The sequence below is a fragment of the Onychomys torridus genome, chromosome 5, assembly GCF_903995425.1.
Source record: "Onychomys torridus chromosome 5, mOncTor1.1, whole genome shotgun sequence".
NCBI classification, from domain to species: domain Eukaryota; kingdom Metazoa; phylum Chordata; class Mammalia; order Rodentia; family Cricetidae; genus Onychomys; species Onychomys torridus.
Genome location: NC_050447.1, coordinates 77,417,337 through 77,440,695, shown reverse-complemented (window position 1 = coordinate 77,440,695; position 23,359 = coordinate 77,417,337). Strand labels below are relative to the sequence as shown.

General features: G+C 38.1%; 1 protein-coding gene across 2 annotated transcripts in view; it reads left to right on the top strand.

Annotated features, from left to right (window-relative positions):
• Positions 1-23,359, top strand: part of Dnajc1 (DnaJ heat shock protein family (Hsp40) member C1) — a 208,219-nt gene that overhangs the window by 65,573 nt on the left and 119,287 nt on the right. The window contains exon 2 of one of the 2 annotated variants that reach the window (XM_036188821.1): positions 22,899-23,000. In XM_036188821.1, the coding sequence (XP_036044714.1) occupies positions 22,899-23,000 (102 nt within the window). Of the gene's footprint in view, positions 1-22,898; positions 23,001-23,359 lie in introns of those variants that run through there. The other variant, XM_036188822.1, reaches the window with a different exon arrangement.

The window sequence follows — 23,359 nt, the reverse complement described above, 5'->3', positions numbered from 1 at the left end:
CCCTTGAACAGGAAGAAGCAAAGTCTCCCAGGAGGAACAGACGCCAGGAAATTATCAAATTGAGAGCTGAAATCAATAAAATAGGATTAATACAAAGGATTAATGAAACAAAGAGTTGGTTCTTTGAGAAGATCAACAAGATAAGACAAGCCCTTATCCAAACTAACCAAAAGACAGAGAGAGAGCATCCAAATTAACAAAATCAGAAATGAAAAGGGGGACATAACAACAGACAGTGAGGAAATCCAGAGAATCATCAGGTCATACTTCAAAAACCTCTACTCCACAAAAACTGGAAAATCTAAAAGAAATGGATAATTTTCTGGGTAGGTACCACATACCTAAATTAAATCAAGACCAGATAAACCATTTAAATAGTCCATTAACCCCTAAGGAAATAGAATCAGTCATTAAAAGTCTCCCAACCAAAAAAAAACCCAGGACCAGATGGTTTCACTGCAGAATTCGACCAGATCTTCAAAGAAAACTTAATACCAATACTCTTTAAATTGTTCCACACAATAGAAGCAGAAGGAATATTACCAAACTCCTTCTATGAGGCTAAAATTACCCTGATTCCTAAACCAAACAAAGATGCAACAAAAAAAGAGAACTACAGACCGATCTCCCTCATGATGCAAAAATACTCAATAAAATTCTGGCAAACAGACTCCAAGAACACATCAAAACAATTATCCACCATGATCAAGTAGGCTTCATCCCAGGGATGCAAGGGTGGTTCAACATACGAAAGTCCGTCAATGTAATACACCACATAAACAAACTCAAAGAAAAAAAACACATGATCATCTCACTAGATGCAGAAAAGGCATTTGACAAAATCCAACACCCCTTTATGATAAAGGTCTCGGAGCACTCAGGAATACAGGGAACATACCTAAACATAATAAAGGCAATCTACAGCAAGCCAACAGCCAACATCAAATTAAATGGAGAGAAACTCAAAGCAATACCACTAAAATCAGGAACAAGGCAAGGCTGCCCCCTCTCCCCATACTTATTCAATATAGTACTTGAAGTTCTAGCCAGAGCTATAAGACAACATAAAGAGATTAAGGGGATACAAATTGGAAAGGAAGAAGTCAAGCTCTCCCTATTTGCAGATGACATGATAGCATACATGAGTGCCCCCAAAAATTCAACCAAGGAACTGATACAGCTAATAAAAACCTTCAGCAACATTGCAGGATACAAGATCAACTCAAAAAAATCAGTAGCCCTTCTATATACGGTAGACAAACAGGCTGAGAAGGAAATCAGAGATACATCATCCTTTACAATAGCCACAAATGATATAAAATACCTTGGGGTTATGCTAACTAAGCATGTGAAGGGCCTATATGACAAGAACTTTAAGTCCCTGAAAAAAGAAATTGAAGAAGATGTCAGAAAATGGAAAGATCTCCCATGCTCATGGATCGGCAGGATTAACATAGTAATAATGGCGATCTTACTAAAAGCAATCTACAGATTCAACACAATCCCCATCAAATTACCAACACAATTCTTCACAGATCTGGAAAGAATAATACTCAACTTCATATGGAAAAACAAAAAACCCAGGATAGCCAAAAGAATCCTGTACAATAAAACAACCTCTGGAGGCATCACAATCCCCAATCTCAAGCTCTATTATAGAGCTGCTGTAATAAAAACAGCTTGGTACTGGCATAAAAACTGACATGTGGACCAATAGAATCGAATTGAAGACCCTGACATTAACCCACACACCTATGAACATATAATTTTTGACAAAGAAGCCAAAAATGTACAATGGAAAAAATAAAGCATCTTCAACAAATGGTGCTGGCATAACTGGATGTCAACATGTAGAAGGCTGCAAATAGATCCATATCTGTCACTGTGCACAAAACTTAAATCCAAGTGGATCAAAGACCTCAACATAAATCCAGCTACTCTGAACCTGATAGTAGAAAAAGTAGGAAGTACTCTTGAACACATTGGCACCAGAGATCACTTTCTAAATATAACACTAGTAGCACAGACACTGAGAGAAACAATCAATCAATGGGACCTGTTGAAACTGAGAAGCTTTTGTAGAGCAAAGGACATGGTCAACAAGACAAAGCGACAGCCTACAGAATGGGAAAAGGTCTTCGCCATCCCCACGTCTGACAGAGGGCTGACATCCAGAATATATAAAGAACTCAAGAAATTAGACATCAAAATGCCCAACAGTCCAATTAAGAAATGGGCTATAGAACTAAACAGAGAATTCTCAATGGAGGAAGTTCAAATGGCTGAAAGACATTTAAGGAATTGCTCAACATCCCTAATTGTCCGGGAAATGCAAATCAAAATGACTCTGAGATACCACCTTACACCTGTCAGAATGGCTAAGATCAAAAGCACAGAAGAAAGCTTATGCTGGAGAGGATGTGGAGCAAGGGGAACTCTCCTCCACTGGGGGTGGAAATGCAAGCTTGTACAGCCACTTTGGAAATCAATATGGCACTTCCTTAGAAAATTGGGAATCCATCTCCCCCAAGACCCACCTATAGCACTCTTGGGCATATTCCCAAGGAATGCTCAATCATACCACCAGGGCATTTGCTCAGCTATGTTCACATCAGCTTTGTTTGTAATAGCCAGAACCTGGAAACTACCTAGATGCCCTTCAACTGAAGAATGGACAAAGAAAATATGGTACATATACACAGTGGAGTACTACTCAGCAGAGAAAAACAATGACATCATGAGGTTTGCAGGCAAATGGATGGATCTAGAAAAAATCATCCTGAGTGAGGTAACCCAGACTCAGAAGGACAAACATGGTATGTACTCACTCAGAGGAGGATACTAGATGTAAAACAAAGATGACTAGACTGCTACACAACTCCAGGGAGGCTACCTAGAAAACGGGACCCTAGGAAAGACATAGGGATCACTCAATGGCAGAGAAATGGATGAGATCTACATGAACAACCTGGACGACAGTGGGAGTAATGAAGGGCAAGATTTGAGGGAAAGAAAGCTTAGGGGAGCAGGAGATCCCAGCTGGATCAAGAACAGAAAGGGAGAATGAGGAATAACAGACCGTGATAAATGAAGACCACATGAGAACAGGAATAGGCAGAGTGCACGAGAGGTCCCCTGAGATCCACAATGATATATCCTCTGTAGTCTGCTGGCAGTGGTCAAGAGAAAGCCTGATCTGACCTAGTCTGGTGATCAGATGACTAAACACCCTAACAGTCATCTTGGAACTCTCATCCAATAACTGATGGAAGTGGATGCAGAGATCCTCAGCCAGGCCCCAGATGGAGCTCCAGGGGTCCAACTGTCGAGAAAGAGGATGGTCTGCAAGAGCTTGAATTGTTGAATCCAAGATTGCAAAAAGCACAGGGACAAATAGCCAAACGAATGGAAGCACATGAATTATGAACTAAAGGCTGTGGAGCCCCCAGCTGGATCAGGCCGTCTGGATAACTGAGACAATTGAATAGCTTGATCTGTTTGGGAGGCACCCAGTCTGTGGGACCAGGATCTGTCCTTAGTGCATGAGCTGGCTGTTTGAAACCTTGGGCTTACACAGGGACACTTTGCTCAGTCTGGAAAGAGGTGACAGGACCTGCCTGTACTGAATCCACCAGGTTTAAATGAATCCCCAGGGGTGCCTTGATCCTGGAGGACATGGGAATGGAGGGGAGGGGCTGGGGGGAACCCATGGCTGATGTATAAAACTCATAATAATAAAGAAAAAGCAAGAATTGGGTACTGTGTTTATAAATCATGGTCATAAGTGTTTATTCAGAGGCTTCAGGTTTGTACAGAGACATTTAAATTTAGATATTCTGACATTTAATATAGCCCATTAGCTAAATTTCTTAACTTACATATTCATACAGGTGTATGTGAATTTGTATTTGTGTATGTTTCTATACACAACATACTGTCTCTCTTTTTTTTTTTTTTTCTTAAGGAGAAAAGAAGATTCAGGTTGTTTGATGTGTTCTTCTGCAGTAAAGTAGTGATGATTTTGTTAGGGCTTGTAAAGGAAAGGATTAAAGGAGCCTGATTTTAAATCTTAACTTGCTGATCATGGGTATTGTTTGTGTCATGCTCTCTGACTTCTCAAATACAATGATTGTTGCATGTTTATATATACAAATATATATACTATATTGAAGTTTTTAAGAAAACCTTTATCAATGTAATATGCCATTGAACCTTAATTTGATTTTACTAAAAGCATTTTGACATATTGTCATAACATAAGTTCCTGCAAAACCACGTGATTGCACAGGACTGTACATGTTTCAGTCAGCAGAGTAAGTCTGAGCTACTCAGATAAAGAGCTGGTGTTGCCATTTTTATGAGCTCAGAGCTTAGCTTATCAAGAAAGTTGTTTTCAAAGTAATGATTATTAGTCAGTTATATTGGCAAATTTTGCAATAGATCTCTTATGGGTTGAGATGGAAAGATGTTTTACTTTTGGAGAATAGTTTAATTTCTGAGATATGTAATAAAAATATTAGCATTTAACAGTCATTTCCTTACCAACTTCAATCCTGAGTGTTCAAGTTTTATGTCAGTTTCATGTGTTTGAACTTCTGTGTATTTGCTACTTTTGAAGGATGAAACCACTGCACAAAAGTAATCCTAGGAACAAAGTAAATGACGAAGTGTTAAATCTGAAACATGTAGGTGCAGTATCACAATGCTTTTCAAGTCAGTATTTTTGGAATTGATTAGGAAGAACTGTAATTTCAGATTCTGTTGGTGACCTGTAGTATCCAGAAAGCTTAAGCCAAGTCTAAAGTTTCCATCCTTTAAAATGTATGCCCCTACATCAGCTTCGTTTTCCTGCCCTCCTAACTGGACACCGTAGTAAAGAGTACCTCAGAGAAAGTCTGTTTGTCCCAGTAGGCTATCAGCCCTCAGTTACATTAGAGAAAATGTATTTTATTACGTGCGTGTGTGTGTGTGTGTGTGCGTGCGCGCGCGCGCGTACGCGCGCCATACATGCAAATGGAGGTCAGAGGACAACTTACAGAAGTCAGTTCTCTTTCTATTGTGCAGGTCAGGAGATCATATACTGGCAGGCCTGGGGGTGGGGGTGCTTTTTTGTTGGTTTTACCTACAGTTGTTAAAAGTTTTAAATTTTGGATGTGTATTTTCATTTACTTTTTTCTGACTATTAAAACAAATACAAAGCAGATCACAGAAAAGGAATTGGCAGATATTTAACTAGTTTAAAATTGATGGTTCATTTTTTCACCTTTAGTGTCACATTTATGTTAAAACCAGGAATAGATTGTTGAAAAAAAGTTCTGGATGTATTTGAATGTAGTTTCTTTTTCTTTCTTTTCTTTTAACTGAATTGTTAATTATATCATTTTCAGGTTTATTGAGCTATACCTATTGTATTTTAATTTCTCTTTGCTTTAATAAAATGATTGCCACCTAGGGCCAAATTAAGTAAATATGGGGCGTTACTTTGATAGTTAGAACATTTAAAGAGAAATGAGGTTTTATGCAACGTATAAATATATAAGCATGCTTATAATCTAGCTGCAAATGTGTTCATTTTGCATAAAACATTGTGTAACAGGTTTGCTTTATTCAAACTTATCTAGTTTTTGTTTAGATGATTCTTTCTATACATGGTTTGTTTGTTTTTTTATTTTACTTTATTGTTTGTGCATTGGTGTGAAGGTGTCAGATCCCTTGGAACTGGAGTTACAGTTGTCAGCTACCATATAGGTGCTGGAATTTGAACCGGGTCCTCTGAAAGAGGAGCCAGTGCTCTTAACCTCTGAGCCATCTGTCCAGCCCCTATCTACACATGTTCTTAGCTCAACTTACAATGTGCTATGACTTTATCCTGTGACAGTATACAAAGGAAAATATATACATTGATTTACAAGAGTAGTTTTTAGAAGAACTTTGCATTTGATCATTTCTATTGCATATGCCTTATTCTAATTGTTTTTACTTCAGAGTATTGAATGCAGTCTGCTGCTTATTTGGAGAATATTGTATTAAATCCTTTTCATAAAGTTTGAAATACCGACTTTTCCTACCGCTGTTCTGTGCAATAGCCTTTTCATTACCATATTCTTTACTCCCACGGGAACCAGCATTATTTACATCTTCTGTCACCAACACCTGCATAGTCTCCTTTTTTCTCAGATCACATCAGACTTCTAGTTAAACTCTTATTTGCCCAATTATCATTAAAACATTTAATTTTTTCTCATAATTCTCTGCTTTACCTGTTGTTATAATTGCCCCAATCCAGCTAAGCTTTGTACTCATTCTTTAAAACAAGTTAATCAGAATTTAAAATTCAGTGACCTTTATCTGGCCCCACTCTATGGTCTTTGCAAAAGTGGAGTTACAAATTTGACTAAATTTCTTCTCCTTTTAAATTTTATTTTTTACTCTTTGATATGTTCATACATGTATATAATAATTAGTTGTATACACACACACACACACACACACACACACACACACACACTGAGAGAGGGGGGGAGGGAGGGAGGGAGAGAGAGAGAACATTCTTACCCCTGTTACCATCTCTCATCTTCTATCCCTCTTTGGTGAAATCCCCCCTCCCATCAACCCCCCTCCTACTTTATGTCCTATTTTGTAGGAGTGATCCACTAGGTTTAATTATGGCTGCTTGCATAAGCATGGGTGGGAGGTTATTTATTGGGAGTATGGGCAGCTTTTCAGTGACTGCACCACTGAAGAAGTTGACACCCTTCTCCCAGCAACCATTAACTTTCAGGAGGTCATGCAGGGAAGGATGGGGCCACTAGATCCCCTCTCCCCTCTGAGATGCAGTGTTGAAGGCCCCATCTTGTGTATATGTTGTCAGGCAACAACAGCTACAGTGAGTTCATGTGTGTAACTGGCCATGTTGTGTTCAAGAGAATCTTTTTTTTCCCCCTGCTTCTGTGTCCTATGACTCTTACTTTCTTTCCACCCTCCTCTCCTACAATGGTCTCTGAGCTCCAGTGGTGATGAGATTAATGTCTCTTTTAGAGCTAGGTTTTTCCAGCTTGACTAAAATTTTGATCAGTATGTCAAGTGGAATACTGAAGAAAAATACATGATTTTTTCCCCCCAGGGTGGGGGATAATGAGAATACATTCTCAAATGCAACAATCAGGAAATAATCTGTAAGCAGTGGCTACATAATGAAATCTAAAATTCCTATTTTCCCCATCTGTTAAAATGCACTAAAAGGTATACAGTAGTATTATTGTGTAGACTACTCTGATATTAATTTTTTTATTACTTGCTGACTTACCTCTAAAATTTTATAAATTATATCTATTTTGCAATAGGGAAGAAGGACTATTTCAAATTGTTCTAGTTACAGTCATAAAACTAACCAGAGCCAAGAGGGAGGATCATATCAGGCCTTCAGTACACCAGGCAGCTTTTCTGCTGGGAAGTGTGAAACTATGCTTCTCTATTTCTTTCTTTTTTGTTGTTTTTTGGCTTTTGTTTTTTTCAAGTTAAAGGAAAGGAGGAAGACTAACCATGTAAGCTTCTGGAACAGAGCTGGTTATAGAAATATTTTCTTTAATTTGCATGTAGTGGGTTTTTTGTTTTATATTTTATTTTATTTATAAGAGAGTTTGCTTAGATATTGGCATTATACACTCTATCAACTATTAGATTGTTGCCATTTTTCTAAGAGTATCATTTAGAGAGTCAAATCTGCCAAAGTAATTTGAGATGTACAGTTTTTTAAAGTAAACTTTTTATTGAGATGCAAAAATTAATAATTCAGAAAAATGCAAATCCCCAAAGTATATAGTTCAATCAGTTTTTCAGCAATATTGTCCTAAGTAATCCCCCAAGGTCAAGGAATAGAATGTTACCAGAAGACCCCATTGTTTTCCCTCCCTCTTACTACCTTTCTCTCTAAAGACAACCATTATTTTGCTTTTTAAAACCATCCGTTAGTGTTACTGTTCACACAATTATAAGCACTGAATTACATATATATATCACATATATATCATATATACTCTGATTGCTTGGCTCCTTTGCCTAAGATTAACCTTACAAAATCTGTCTATTGTGTATAAAGCTAGTGTTCACTCATGTTCATTGGTAGCTATGTATTGCATTCCATGGATAGACCCAAATTTATCTCACAGTTTGTAAATAATTAAGTTGTTTCTAAATTAGGGATATTAATGAACAATGCTTCTGTGAACACTCATGAGTCTTTTGATGAGCATATGTGTATATTTGAGGCCTAGGAATCACATTGCTAGCTCAGAGGCTTTTTATGTTCAGCTTTAGTGGGTACCTCCAGTTTTCTAATGGCTGAACAGTTTATATTCCCTTCAGCAATACATCCATGTTGCAGTTATTCCATGTCCTTGTCAATTCTCCGGTGTCTTAGTTAGGGTTTCTATCTATTACTGTGAAGAGACACCATGGTCACAGTAACTCTATAAAGAAAACATTTAATTGGGGTGGCTCACTTTCAGTTTCAGAGGTTTAGTCCATCATCATCATGGCAGAGAGCATGGCAGCAGGCAGGCAGACATGGTGGCTGGTTACATCTTGATCAGAAGGCAACAGGAAGTTGACTGCGACACTGAGTGAAGCTTAAGCAAAAGAGACCTCAAAGCCTGCCCCTGCAATGACACACTTTCTTCCACAAGGCCACACCTCCCGATAGTGCCACTCTCTGTGAGCTTATGGTGGCCAAGTACATTCATACTACCACACTTGGTATTTTCTAATTTATACAGAAAATCAGAGAAAGTTTGATGAAGTCCTTCCGTTCAGGGAGGTATGTAGTGGGGTCTTATTTCAACTTTGACGTGCTTTTCCTCAGTGATTACTTTTTCATTTTTATTGGCCATTTAACTATATATATATATATTAAAGTGTTACTTATTCTTAGGAAATATTCTCACATACAAAAGCAGAGGGGTTGAATTTACTCATTTTAGAAATTATCAGTATAATTTTGATTTTTTGTCTGATTTTAAATTTTCATTTTTAGTATTTTTAATTATATATGTATATCCATGTATGTGAGTGCAGTTACCCACAGAGACCAGAATTGTCATGTCCCTTTAGAGCTGGAATTAAGGGTGGTATGAGCCACCTGATGTGGTGTTGGGAATTGAACTCAAGTTGTCCAGAAAAGCTGTATGTACTCTTAACTCCTGAGCCATCTCTTCAGCCCCTTCATATTTTTTAATTACTTAAATTATGTTCTTTTGTAGAAAATTGGAAATATGAAGAAGCACTCCTGTGAGAGGGTTAAGCTAAACAGTATCTATCTAGATCTCCTTTAAAAGAACAGCTAAGCCAAACCAGTGTTGACCATTTTATGGCCTTTCCTAGGATATGTCTTTTTTCCATTCTAAGACTTTTTTTTTCAGCTATACCCACTCTGATAAAAGACGTAAAAGAACTCCCTAGTCACCAGAGATTACAGTTAATACTCAGCAGTTCGGAGCATTTACTCTGGATTTCCTAAAATTCATTTACTCTAGTTCCCTAGGTTCAGTTCCTAGCACCACAATGGGTGACTCACAACCTCTTGTAACTCCATCTCCAAGAAAGTCAGCCCCTCTTCTGACCTGTGCAGGTACCTGTACTCATGTACACACTATCCCCGCCCCACCCAATGGATAAATAATAAAATACATCTTAAATAATATAGAACGCTCTTACCAACTTCAACCTCAATTACTGTTCTCTTAAACCATTTCCATTTCAGCCTTTATTGGTCATGACATTTGTCCTGAGACTTATAACATTTATTCTCAGCCTATTTTCAGCTTCAACTAACTAATCTGCATAGACTTAGATCTTCGTAAGGATTTACAAGCCCTCTTGTCAAAATATCCCCTCTTTGAAGGCCAGCTTTTCTTCCATATTCTGGGTTCTGTTCTTCCCTCTGCCCTCCCCACCACAGAAGTATGCTGTTACCCTATCTATCACCTGTACTTTAGTTATTCTCTCAACTGCCTTGCCGTTGCTATTTATAATGATATACTTATCTAGAAAGAAAAGGAAGCTTCTGTTAGTCACACATCTCATTCCAATTTTCTTGAAAACCCCTCTTATTTTCCTGATTCTTTCATTCCTTACCCCGACCTGTTGGCGTTTGTACTCATTCCTCTGTTAGACAACCCTCCACCATAGTCATGCCAGTGGGTTATAGGGTTCAGTGTTCATTTAACCTGTGCTTAGTGCTGATAGTGCTGACTCTCCTTCCATTGTTGGAATGAAACCACATGCTTTTCTGATGTTATACCTACCTTTCTGATTTTGTCTCTTTAGTTGTCTTTGCTAACTCTTGTAGCAAATGCTTGACACTGTTCAAAGCTTATTTAAGCCTATATATAGTACCACTCTATACTTTCTTCTCTCTTCTTTTTTTCTTTCTTTTTCCTTTTTTCTTTGTTTTGTTTTTCAAGACAGGGTTTCTCTGTGTGGCCCTGGATGTCCTGGAACTTGCTCTGTAGACCATTCTGACCTCTTACTCAGAGATCCACCTGACTGCCTCCTGAGTGCTGGAATTAAAGGCATGCACCATCATGCCTGGTTACACTCTATACTTTGTTTAAGCTATCTTAATCATACCTGACATTTGACTTTTCTTCAAATATCAATGGCTTCTAAATTTATATATACTACAGACTACTTCTTTGAGCTTAAAATTTTTGTATCCAGATGTTAAATTCACATTTCCAATTGACTATTTCCAGAACACTTTCTCTTTGGCAAATTCATGGCCTTCTCTGCCCTTCTAACATTCTGTTAGCATTTCCCATCTCTAAATGATACCAGCATATCTTTATTTTTCTTTCTTTTTGTGTTACTACCAGTATCAACATGTATGCTTGAAATCAACAAGTTACAAGATTTTTTGTTTTATTTTGTTCCTATATCATTGAGTGCATTTGACAAAAATATTTATGTATGCAAAGTTCGCTTTTTTTCAGACTCTAAATCACATGTAGTGTTTCTTCCCAGAGACTTCCAAGACAGGTTCATTGACATTCCTGCAACAATTTTATCTCCTCTGTGATTACCCTAGACTTAACTCAGTGTCTCTCACCTGTGTTAAGCTATGAATTCTGTAAGAAGAAAGTCATGTGAACAATGAACACTGTGGCATTTGCCAGTTCTAGGACCACACTTTCACCCATTCAAGGGAATGGCCAACACCATGGTTGAATAGTAAGACCTTTGCTAACACTGTTATAGGAAAGCCAGCAACCTCATTGCTATCAGAAGGGGTCTTGGGCTAGGAATGTAGTGTAATGATATAGGTACATTTAATCCCCAGTGCTAAATAAATAAGTAAATAAATAGCTTTTCTTTGTCACATGTGTTCATTCTATACCAAAGTGCATGTGAATGGCCATACCTTCCTCACATGTAGTTTTTCTTCTATAACATGAGAAGACACTCTGGAAATAGACTAGTTGTAGTAGTAGCCACTAACAATGTATAAGTATTTAAATTTAAGTGAAATAAAACTTGAAGTCTCATCCTGTAGCAGCTGCCCATTACCTCAAGTACTCAGTAGCCATTTGGACTAATCAAGTTGTGTTGTGACAAAGTATTTTTGAGGAACAATTGAAAAGGAACCTCTGAATTTGAGCTAAAATAAACCTTCCCCTTCTTTTAAATAAAGCCAGCTCCCTTGCTGGTAGGTTATAATGAGGGAGAACTTCATTACAGGGAACATGTGATAGCACAAAACTCACGGAGGGTAGAAGCAGAGATAAGGAGCCCAGTAAGAGAAATAACCTGTAAAAATCCACCCCCACTGACATACTTTCTCCAATTAAAGCTCCAACTTCTAGTAACCATTCAACTGTGAACTCATCAGTGGATTCATATATTGATGAAGTCACCTTCATGATTTACCAGCTAGGGACTAACTGTTCAACACATGAGCCTTTTGAGGGGATAGCTCATATCCAAAACTGTAATAATACCTGTAGATGTAACCATCTTGTTAAATAAGAAACACAGAGCCAGTTGCAGAGTTAAAAACCAAGAGGTCAGAGCAATAGCTAAGAGCCTTACCCTTCACTGCTTCTGCTGTCTTTCCTCTCCGCAAAAGACCTACTTCTGTGTGTCCTGTCTTTTATATAGACTTTCTGCTTTCTCACTGGTTGTAAACCCAGCCACATGACCTCCTAGTTACTGCCTGTCTGTACAGACCTCCAGGTCTTCTATGGTTGGTATTGAGATTAAAGGCATGTGTCGCCATGTTGGCTGTGTCCTTGAACACACAAGAGATCCTGCCTAGCTCTGCCTCCCAAGTGCTGGGATTAAAGGCAAACACTAACACCACCCAGCTTCTGCTATGGCTTGCTCTGACTGACCCCAAGGCAACTTTATTAATATACAAATAAAATCACATTTTACAAATATAGTATCACTACAAATATCAGACAATGTAGATGTATTTCCCACACTGTAGCAGATTCCTTTGAATAATGCTGGAGTAGAAGGGAGATGAAATGAACATCAATTTTATCAACCTTCAAAGCCATGGCATTTGAAACAGATTGTTCTTCCATAGACAGGCAAGAATAGGTGATTTAGGCTAGGATCTTAGAAGCATTTGGATTAGTGAATCACATAAATACCTGAAGGGTATAAACGAATTGAGTTTTGCTGTTAGGTTTTTGGCCTGTGCTGGTGAATAGAGAAGAGAAAGTCAAGAGAAGAGAGTCTAGGGTCTGTCTCAGTTACTGTTCTATTTCCGTGATAAGACACCATGACCTATAGAAGACACCATGATTTACAGAAGAAAGAATTTATCGGGGGCTTACAGTTTCAGAAGGCTAGAGTCCAAGACCATCACAATGGGGAGCATGGCAACAGGCAGACAGGCCTGGCAGTGGAGCACTAGCTGGAGCTCACATCGTGATCCACAAGTATGAGGCAGAAAGACATTGGAAATAGCCTGAGCTTTTGAAACTTGTAAGCCTGCCCTAAGGCCACACCTCTTCATCCTCCCATGCAGTTCCACTAATGGGGAACCAGGTATTCAAATATGAGCCTTTGGGAGCCATTCTCATCCAAACCACCACATTACACTCGCTGGTCCTCATAGGCTCATGACCGTATCATAATACAAACTGTATTCATTCCAACTTCAAGAGTCCCCAATATTCTTTCACAGTCTCAACATAGTTTAAAAGTCTTTTCTGAGATTCAGGGCAATCTCTTAATTGTAACCTCCTGTAAAATCAAAAATCAAACTGCATACTTCTGACATACAATGGCACAGAATATACATTTCCATTCCAGAAGGGGAAAATGACATAATGTGGAAATACTGGACCAAAGCAAGATGGAAACCCTGCAATGCAAACTTCAAATCCTCTAACTCAGTCTTATGTCAAAGGGCTTAAGTGGCTCTGCCCTTCTAGCTTTGTTGACTGAAACACAGTTCTCTCTCTTGGGCCTATAATCTTCTTCCTGTGTGCAGCTCTCCCTGGAAGACATGCTTCAGCACACCACCAATATCCTGGCTTCATATTCACAACTTCACACAATGGCCTCTCAGGGCCTGCCTGAAGGAACTCTCCTGCCATATGCCCAGCCTCAGCAGCAATCCTTAACTGCAGAGGAGGATTCCACAACCCCTTTACTCATGTATCCTTCATGACAACAAACCCAGAACCAAATGACCTGCTTGGGATGAAGCCTGGCCCCCTCCTTGAATTACATTTGCATAAACTTTGATTTGTTTGTGCCTTTTAGGAACAGAATGTTCCTCAGGCCATTTCTTTTCACAAGTTGCTGAATTACCTGGTTGGAATCTTGACCTAAAGATACACTCCCTTTATTCCATTTCCTATCTGTAGCCAGAATTTTCTCCAGTCCTGCATGGTCCTGCATGGCCCTGTGGTCAGGATGAATCTCTCTCACCCGTGTCCTGCAGCTGCCTATAAAATAATCATTCAAATGCTTAATATTATTTATAAATTTATGGCCTATAGGTCAGGCTTCTTGCTAGATAGCTCTTATATCTTAAATTAACCCATTTCTATTAATCTATGTTTTGCCACATATTTTGTTTCTTTACCAGTCTGCTGGCATCAAGCTTCTCCTTTGGCAGTGGCTGGCATCTGTTCTCTCTCTCCTTTCTCTTCCTGTCTGCTTGAATTTCCTGCCTGCCTCTAAGCTGCCTTGCCATAGGCCAAACAGCTTTATTTATCAGCCAGTCAGAACAACACATATTCACAGTGTACAGAAAAACATCCCACAGCACCTATCAGACTTTTCCTTCTTTTATCACAAGCCTTGGATCCAACATTAACTTTCCTGGTGTGCTTTTTTGCCTCAAACTGTACATATTCTGTTTCTTTTTGCCCTAGTAGCTCATTTTTTATTGTAGATTTGCACAAGAGTGATTACTTTCTTACGTTTTAGTCATAAGTGTCTGTTACAACAATAGAAGAGAAACTTAAGACAGGGAGCTTCCAAGATATGTCATTTATACTTTCCAATAAGACCTTAAAAATAAAATAATTATCTACCATCTTCTAAAGATTCACAATTTGTATTATGAATAATTTAGAAATTCACCCTGAAAATCCTTGAAGAGAAAGTAAAAAAATGTTACAGAATATTACAAGTCTCTATGTAGACAACATTCCCCCTTTCTGATTTCTACTTTTACCAAATGAGAATGTCTGTTAAAATTTGAGTATAATATGAGAAAACAAATCTATGTGATAAGAACAGTTGGTGTCTGTGTGGACATGAGCTCCTTCACACTGGTGTGCTTTCATACTGCAGTACGAATGCTCTAAATGTGATGGCCACTAAGCACGTGGAAGCCATGCTTCTGCCACTCTGACTTTTTGTCTTTGTAGGCATGGCACATGTCTGGTTTTGTTGGTGTGACATGGATTTGAAAGAAATATTTTCAGTGGTTGTAGCCATCTTTGTCAGTTTCCAGACTGTGAAATAGAAGTATATTGGCAGAAAATTGGACTAAGACACTAAACAGTATCAGTGAAAAAGCTATGCAGTGGTGGGCACTCGGGACAAGGCTCTAGGCTCACATTCAGGAACAGAGACTAAGAACAAGACAGTTCAGACTCATAGCAGAAAATAAGCCCTATAAAGGGGACTCAAGTACTGGAATTAGAGTGTGTCTCTGAAAGGGAATACATGCCTAAGTGTATGAGATAATGACAGATTTAATGTTCAGTGTTGTATCTGCAACCTTCTGGGCCAAGCTTTCAGATTTTAGCTTTGTTCTGGGAAGGTACATAAGCAGAGAGAAGACAGATGAAGCAGATACGGCCATTTTCCAGTTAGTAAACTTGGGCTTAAGTCACTAGTAGCATAGTTTCTATCTGATATATTTGTTTTATTCATGCTTGGTACAGAACTGGTCTTTCCCACTTTCTGTCTCACTAATTTCAGCATTTGTGTTTCTACTCCTCTACTATCATTTTGGTTATTTGTTTGTTTTCTGTGTTTATTTCTTAGGCTAGGTAATTGGTTCATTTACTTGGAGTTTATTCTGTTAAAAATAACATTTAAAGATACTCATATTTTCTCCTAAGAATTTTACCTCTCTTCAATTTTTTCTCGTAAGTTTTGATGCAAAATAGTTTCCTTTCATTAATTTCTAGGTCATCTGTAATTTAAATGTTTAGTTATGCTCTGAAAAATTGTGGGTTTATATATATATATTTATTTATAAATTTATATATTATATATATATAATTTGTAAGTTGCTATGGTATTGTATTTTAAAAAATAGTTACTGTATGAGTTACTTTTTTCATTGCTGTGACTAAATACCTAATAAGCAGCAGCTTAGGGAGGAGAGATTCTTCTGGCTTACAGTTGAAGGAGACACAGTCCATCATGGTGGGGAAGTTGTGATGGCAGGAGTGTGAGGTCACATTGTGTCTGCTTTTCAAAAGGCCAGGGGTCAAATTGGGCTAAGTTATAAAACCTGAAGGCCACCCACAGTGACAAGTTCTTCAACAAGACTCCACTTTCTAAAGATTCTACAACCTTCCGAAACAGACAATACTACTAGCTAGGGGCCCAAATGTTCAAACATGTGAGGCCCTGGGAGATAGTTTACATTCATACCACAGCTGTCACTAATTAAGTTAATATATCCTTGAGATAAAACTGCAAAATATACTGATAGTTTTGCCAACTGAAATCAAATTACTTCTGGTGGTCCTTATGGACAGGTACTAGATCAATAGCTGTATACCATATACAAGATGTGTTAACCTGCTCAAGCAAAGACACCACATATAGCACCTGCAATGAAAGTCACTACTTGATTTCAAGTTTTTGATAGTCTCAATTGTCATTCTCCATGATCCATTTGTCTTCTTTACTGGCCAGATATAAAAGTTAAAGGTGGGAACCACCGTACCTGAATCTTTCAAGTCCTTGATATTGGCACTAATTTCTGTAATTACTCCTGGGATCTGATACTATATTTGGTTCACTATTTTCCCTGGTGCAGGCAATCCCAGTGGCTTCCATTTGGCCTTTCCAATTGTGTTAGGGTTTCTATTGCTTTGAAGAGACACCATGACCACAGTAACTCTTATAAAGGAAAACATTTGGGGCTGGCTTACAGTTCAGAGGTTTAGTCCATTATCATCATGGGGGGAAGCATGATGGCATGCAGGCAGACATGGTGTTGGAGAGGTAGCTAAGAGTTCTACATCTGGATCCACAGGCAGCAGGAAGAGACTGTGACACACTTCCCCCAATGAGGCCATGCCGACTCCAACAATTGACTTCCAACTCTGCCTCCTGAGTGCTGGAATTAAAGCCACGCACCACCACTGCCTGGCTTGTTTTTATATTCTTTAGTTTGTTGCTAAATAACCTTTATATCTTTTGTTATGCTTGCTTTGACTTTACGATTTTTCTAGTTCCATAAAATAGAAGCTTAAGTTCTTGCCCTCCCTTCCAGTTTTCACTTTTTGTTTGCTTCTAATTTTAAGGACTTTGTGTTTGTCCAAGACCATCTGTTTGTATGTGGACCATCTGTGTACAGTGCCTTGGAGGCTAAAAGAAAGCAGTGAATCCTTGGAACTGGAGGTATAGAGATGTGGGTGCTGGGAATCAAACTCAGGTCCCTTGTAAGAGCAGCAAGTGCTTTCAATCACTGAGCCGTCTCTCCAACCCCCTTTCCTTCCTTAAAATATATGTATCTAGTGGTAAACTTTGTTGTAAGCAGTGCTTTTATTGCATTGTAAGTTTTGCCATGATTTGTTTTCATTTGTGCCAAAATATTTCCCAACTTTCCTAGTGATATCTTTTATCTTAGAAAAAAATAACTATTTAATTTTATCTTTACTTAATACCGAGTAGTCTTAAGTTAGAAAAGTAACTATAACTGTATGTCGTGATACATGCCTGTAATCCCAGCACAGGAGATGGGGAGGCAGGGAACCCAGGTGTTCAAGGCCAGCCTTCAACTGTGCTCAAATAAATAAATATATAAAATAAAATAAAATAAAATTTGACTGGGGTTGTAGTTCAGTTGGTAGATGCTTACCTGGCCTACAGGAAGCCCTGGATTTGAGCCTTAACATATAGTTGTATGATGGCACATGCCTGTAATCCAAGCAGCATGCATGTATCATCTTCAGTTATTTATCAAGTTCAGTGTCGGCTTGGGGTATAAAACAAAACAAATAAACAAAAAAGCAACCCCCTCCCCACCGATGCCAGAGAGAGAGAGAGAGAGAGAGAGAGAGAGACTAAAAGAGAAAAATAATCATAATCAACTTTTTTCTTTGAGACAAGGTTTCTCTTTGTAGCCCTCGCTGTCCTAGAACTCCTTTTGTAGATCAGGCTACCCTACTCAGATCCACCTGCCTATGCCTCCCAAGTGCTGAGATTAAAGGCATGTGCCATCATGCCCAGCCTATAATCAATTTTTAATGAATGAAAATCTTCCTAAAATCATCAGTACAAAGTCTCCACCAGTGATAAAATCCTGGTATTTTATAGATTTTCTTGTATCATCTTAAGCATTCTAAACATAATGGGAAAAAAACATATCTCTAAAGTTTTCTGTTTTAGTCTAGAATATAATTGTCTGGTCTGTTACTGAGAATGGTCTTCTATTACTCATTCTTTTTTAAAATTTATTTTAATACATCTTGTCAATTTTTCCTTCCTTTCTTCCCTCCCTCCCTCTCTCCCTCCTTCCTTCCTCCCTTCTTTTTTGTGCATGTGTGTGGACTTTCATCTTGTTTCTCAATTCTCCTGTTAGTGCTTCCTTTTGTAATGGCCTTTAACTCAGACCCTCCTGCCTCTACTCCCCAAGTGATGGATGGTAGTAAATGCATGTACCACCACACCTGCCCTTGATTTGTCTATATTTTGTTGATAATATTTGAGTTGGATTTACCCCACTTAAAGTTTCTTGAGTCTTAGATGTGGAGATTCATACCTTCCAAATTTTTTCAATTTCCATTCCTCTTTTTTTTTCTGCAAATATTTTTAAACTGCATCCTTTTTCCTTCCTTTCTCCTTCCTGAACTCATTACATACATGTTGGTACTCTCCATAGTATCCTAAAGGTCTCCAGGATCTGTTTTTTCTTTCATCCTTCTGACTTATCCTCATGTTCACTGAGTCTCTCTTTTATCCATGAAGATCTGCTGTTGAGCTTGACCTAGTGACATTTCCTTTTTAGTTACTGTAGTTTTGAAGTCTAGAAGTAGTTCTGTTTGGACCTTTTAAAGTTTACTGTCTTTTTTCTGATACTCTGATTTGGAAAGAGAATATTCCCATATTTCTCCTCTGTTGTTTGTACATGCTCTTTGACCATATTAAGAGTTAAAGCCTTTATCTAGTAGGTCCAATGTTTAGATTTGTCAGACAACTGCTATTAATTTGTTTTTTTTTCTCTTGTGTATTAACCAGTTTTCCTTGTTCTTTGCATTCTTTATTATTTTTTTAGAATGTATGTATAATCTAGACATTTTAAATATATAACATGGCAATTATATTTTCCTAGCTCCCTAGAGCTTGTGCTGTTTGTCTAATGACTATTCTAAACTAAGTTTATAGAATGTCCGTAATCGGCTGTGTGTGGCCATTGGACTCTGCTTAGATTAGTAGTCAGCCAGTGGTTTTGCAGAGATCCTTAAGGCACATGGAAGAGGTGCGGAGGAGATAAGAGACAGAAGTGAGCTGCAGACAAATGAGACTGTCCCAGGGTTGGCCAGTGTCTCAGTCCCTGTTCTATGGCTGTGAAGAGACACCCTGACCAAGGCAACTCTTATAAACGGAAGCATTTAATTAAGGGCTTGCTTATAGTTTCAGAGGGTTAGTCCATTATCATCATGGCAGGAAGCTTGTGGAGCAAATAGCTGATAAATTTACATTCTGATCTAAACAGACAGCAGGCAGAAAGAGGGAGGTGTGTAGCGTGGAGACAGACAGACATACATTGTGCTTTTGACCCCAAAGCCCACCCACAACTACACACCTCTTCCAACAGTGACACACCTCTCCAATGAGGCCACACCTCCTAATCCTTTGAAGTGGATCAACTGGGCAGTAGGCATGAGCTGTATTAGCCTAGGGGCCATTCTCATTCTAACCAGCACAGCCAGTGAACCCCTGGAGCACACTTTCAGTGCTCCACTGGGTATTGACAACTCTTTCTCAGCTGAGCTTGCTGCTTACACAAAGCTGGAAGATAACCAGTGGTGAGAACTTCAGCACTGTCTCTGGTTTTTCTAAGCACATGCTCTTATCTGGGCATGCACACGGTCTTCTAGTTTTCAAGGAATTTGAAGGAGCATTTCAAAAACACTCCCCCAAAGTCTTTCTTCCCAACAATTACCCCTTGACTGATTTGTAGGCGGAGTTTCACTTTGTCAGCAGCTGCTCCCAAATAATCACTCAGAATCTTAATATTAATTGCAAATACTTGGCCAATAGCTTGTTACTAGCTAAATCTGACATTTAAATTAACCCATATTTCTTATCTCTGCTTTGCTACATGTCTCAGTACCTTTTCTCAGTACAGCATGCCCATCTTGCTTCTCTCTGCATCTGCTGGCGACTCCTGCCTCTGCCCTTCTTCCTCCCAGCATTCTCAGCATTCTCTGTTTGGTTGTCCCGCCTGTACTTCCTGCCTGGTTACTGGTTAGTCAGCTGTTTATTAAACCAATTCGAGTGACAAGTCTTTACAGTGTACCAAAGAATTATTCCACAGCACTGATTCAATTCTCCTGTAAATGGTTTTATTTTACATTTAGTGGGTGTGGGTGTGGGTATAGGTGCACGTACCCACACCCACACATGCAGTTATTCAACACACTGCAGCATCCTTACGGAGGTCAGGGGAAATTTTAAGGGAGTTGGTTTTCTCCTTCTGTCATGTGGGTTCCAGGAATCAAACTCAGGTTTATCAGATTTGGTCATAGGGCCTTTAACCACAGAACACCTCATTGGTCACCTTTGAATGTTCTTGACAAATGTTGTCTGTACACTTTTAGAAATCGAAACTTGATTTAAAACTAAAAAGGAAAGTCTTTAAAATATCAGAGTAGACAGACAGGTCAAAACAACCTTAATTCTTTGAGAACAGGTCAGCTGTGCTTTTTCCTGCACTGGGAACTCACACCATAAATGGAGGTTGATGCCTTCAGAACCCTTACTGAGAATGAGCTTCATGTAATCTTAAGTGCTTGCCTGTCTGCCACAAGCTTTGACTGGATTCCAGGGTTCAGATAAAGTTGATCCTGACAGTTTTGCCAGGTTATTCACTGTGTCTATGGTGGGGCAGCCCGTGGAGTTCTGTATCCTGCCTCTTCACTGATGCTTCATCACAGCATTCCATTTTGACTAGCATATATTACATTTGAAAAATGTTAAGAGTGACAATATGTCTCTTCATTACAGAGGTTATCCAGGTGTTAAGATAATTCATATTTTGCCTGCTAGTGAACTGTATCATATTTAGAGGTGATAGAATCATGGCAAATTAATGTAGTAGATCTCTTGATATCAGCATTAGTCGGTCAGCTCACCCATCACCCTGTCAAGTTTTTTTCTGTATAAACCAAAGAGATTTTAAATGGTCTGTTTTACCAAATTTAATTGGAGGTGTTGAAACAGAACTATCTGGCTGCATTTATATTTGGGATGCATACTGTGACAGAAAATTCTGGCAGACAAGACCAGAAGCAAGGAAATACCTTTGGTGACCTGTAGTCATTGTTATTTTTAAGTCATAGATGTTATATGATGTATGTGATTTTGTAATGAAAAATATATTAACTCATTTTTATTTAAAAATCTGCCTTTGGATTTTCTCTCATACAGTATTAATTTAATAAAATTATATTTAAATTTCTAATAAGAGACTGTTTATTCATTTGACACATGGCCTCTTTTCATGACAGATTTCATCATAGATTTCCATTAAATAACCCCTTTCTTTCATGTATTACCTGTCATCTAATGTGGGAAGCACATCCTTTCCTTAAGCAAATTTAAAATGAAATAATACAAACATTACCTATAAGATTTACTTTGTTGTTTTTATAGTTCCGTTCCTTGGCCCTTAGAAGTCATAGAGGTAGTCACACCTAGGGTAGCATACTAGCCTGGAGCAGTTAGTCCTCCCACCCCCCCCCAACAGTGAAAATAATGGCTTATAAAGGAAAGCTTTGACAGACTAATTGTAGTCTTTTTTCTTTTTTTCTCCAAATCTGTTTCTTTAGCAACTATTTGGCCCCTGGCATATAGATTTTTGTGTTAGTTTGGGTTTCAGTTATTTGAGCTTTTTAGTAAAATAATTTTAGTAATTAATTGGACAGATAGCTATCAGACAAAATTTAATAAATTGCTTTACTTATCACTTGCTTCAAGAATCTGTTTTTAGGCCGGGCGGGGGTGGCGCACGCCTTTAGTCACAGCACTAGGGAGGCAGAGGCAGGCGGATCTCTGTGAGTTCAAGGCCAGCCTGGGCTACCAAGTGAGTTCCAGGAAAGGTGCAAAGCTACACAGAGAAACCCTGTCTCGAAAAACCAAAAACAAAAAGAATCTGTTTTTAAATATAGTAGAGATGAAGTTTTGAACTTTGGTGTGTTTATTCTAGCCATGTAAATGATCTTTTCTTATTTTATCTGCACAAATAATATTACTATTATTTTAACATCCTAATCTGAAGCACTGGACTACTGTGACCTTGTATATATTTTAAACTGCATTAGTCATGCATGAACAATGGGCAAGTTTTTTTCTACTAACCAGATTGGGGAGACTGTAGAATGGTGGAAATATCCTTTAAAGAATGTGACTGTTTGTAATTACAACTGTTTGAATTGTGCAAATTTAACTCCCTTCAAATCAACATTTCTTGACATATGAAATTGGATTTCCATAAGTTATTGCTGGATGATAACATCGGTAGAAATAATAAAAAAATTATGTATATATAAGCTTGAGCTTCAGAAACTGGTTTTAAGATTCTCAAGTAAATAAGTTCTTTGATAGCACACAGATACATTAATTTTTAATTTGTCTTTTTTATATCTTAATTACTGGAAAAGATTTATTGGTTAATTTTAGGGAAGCAAGTGTTGGAAAAGTTTTGCCAAATACCATCTTCTTTATGGTATGACTACAGTAATGAAACTTAAGAGGAGAGCCAATTTAGATTGAGTAATTGTTCAGTCACGTGGGTCAGGCTAGCTGCATAGCGAACGGGGTTGTTAGACTGATTGCTCAAATCGCATTGCCTGGGGTCCTGCACTTGGCTGGCTGTCTTCTCAGATCTTAACAAGGTTCTGGGAATTTCTCCTTCTGACAAAGTTTGCTTTGTATTTCCCCTCCCCCTCCCAACCCAGGATGCTTCATCTGCAGACATCAGAAAGGCATATCGTAAGCTTTCACTAACCTTACATCCAGACAAGAATAAAGATGAAAATGCAGAAACTCAGTTTAGACAAGTAAGTGAAATGTAATTTTATTACAGTGACAGTTGTATTAATATGTTTATGCTAGAAATATTAATTCTAAAAATAGAATATTTTCATTTGAACATGAAATTTCAATATATAACATTTAGATTTTTTTATTTTAATGGAATATTTTTTCAAAGTTTTGTGTCATTTAAAGTTTTTTAGTTGTTGGACGGTCCTGATTGTCATAATTTTCTTGCCTAAATTGTGCTCTTACTCTTAAAATTTTTAAAGGTAAACTGTTACTTTTACACCTTTCACAAAATTTCATTTTGATATCAGTTTTTAAAATTGCTTCCAAAAACAGAATGTTACTTAAAATTGGATTTTTACTGTTTATTGCATAG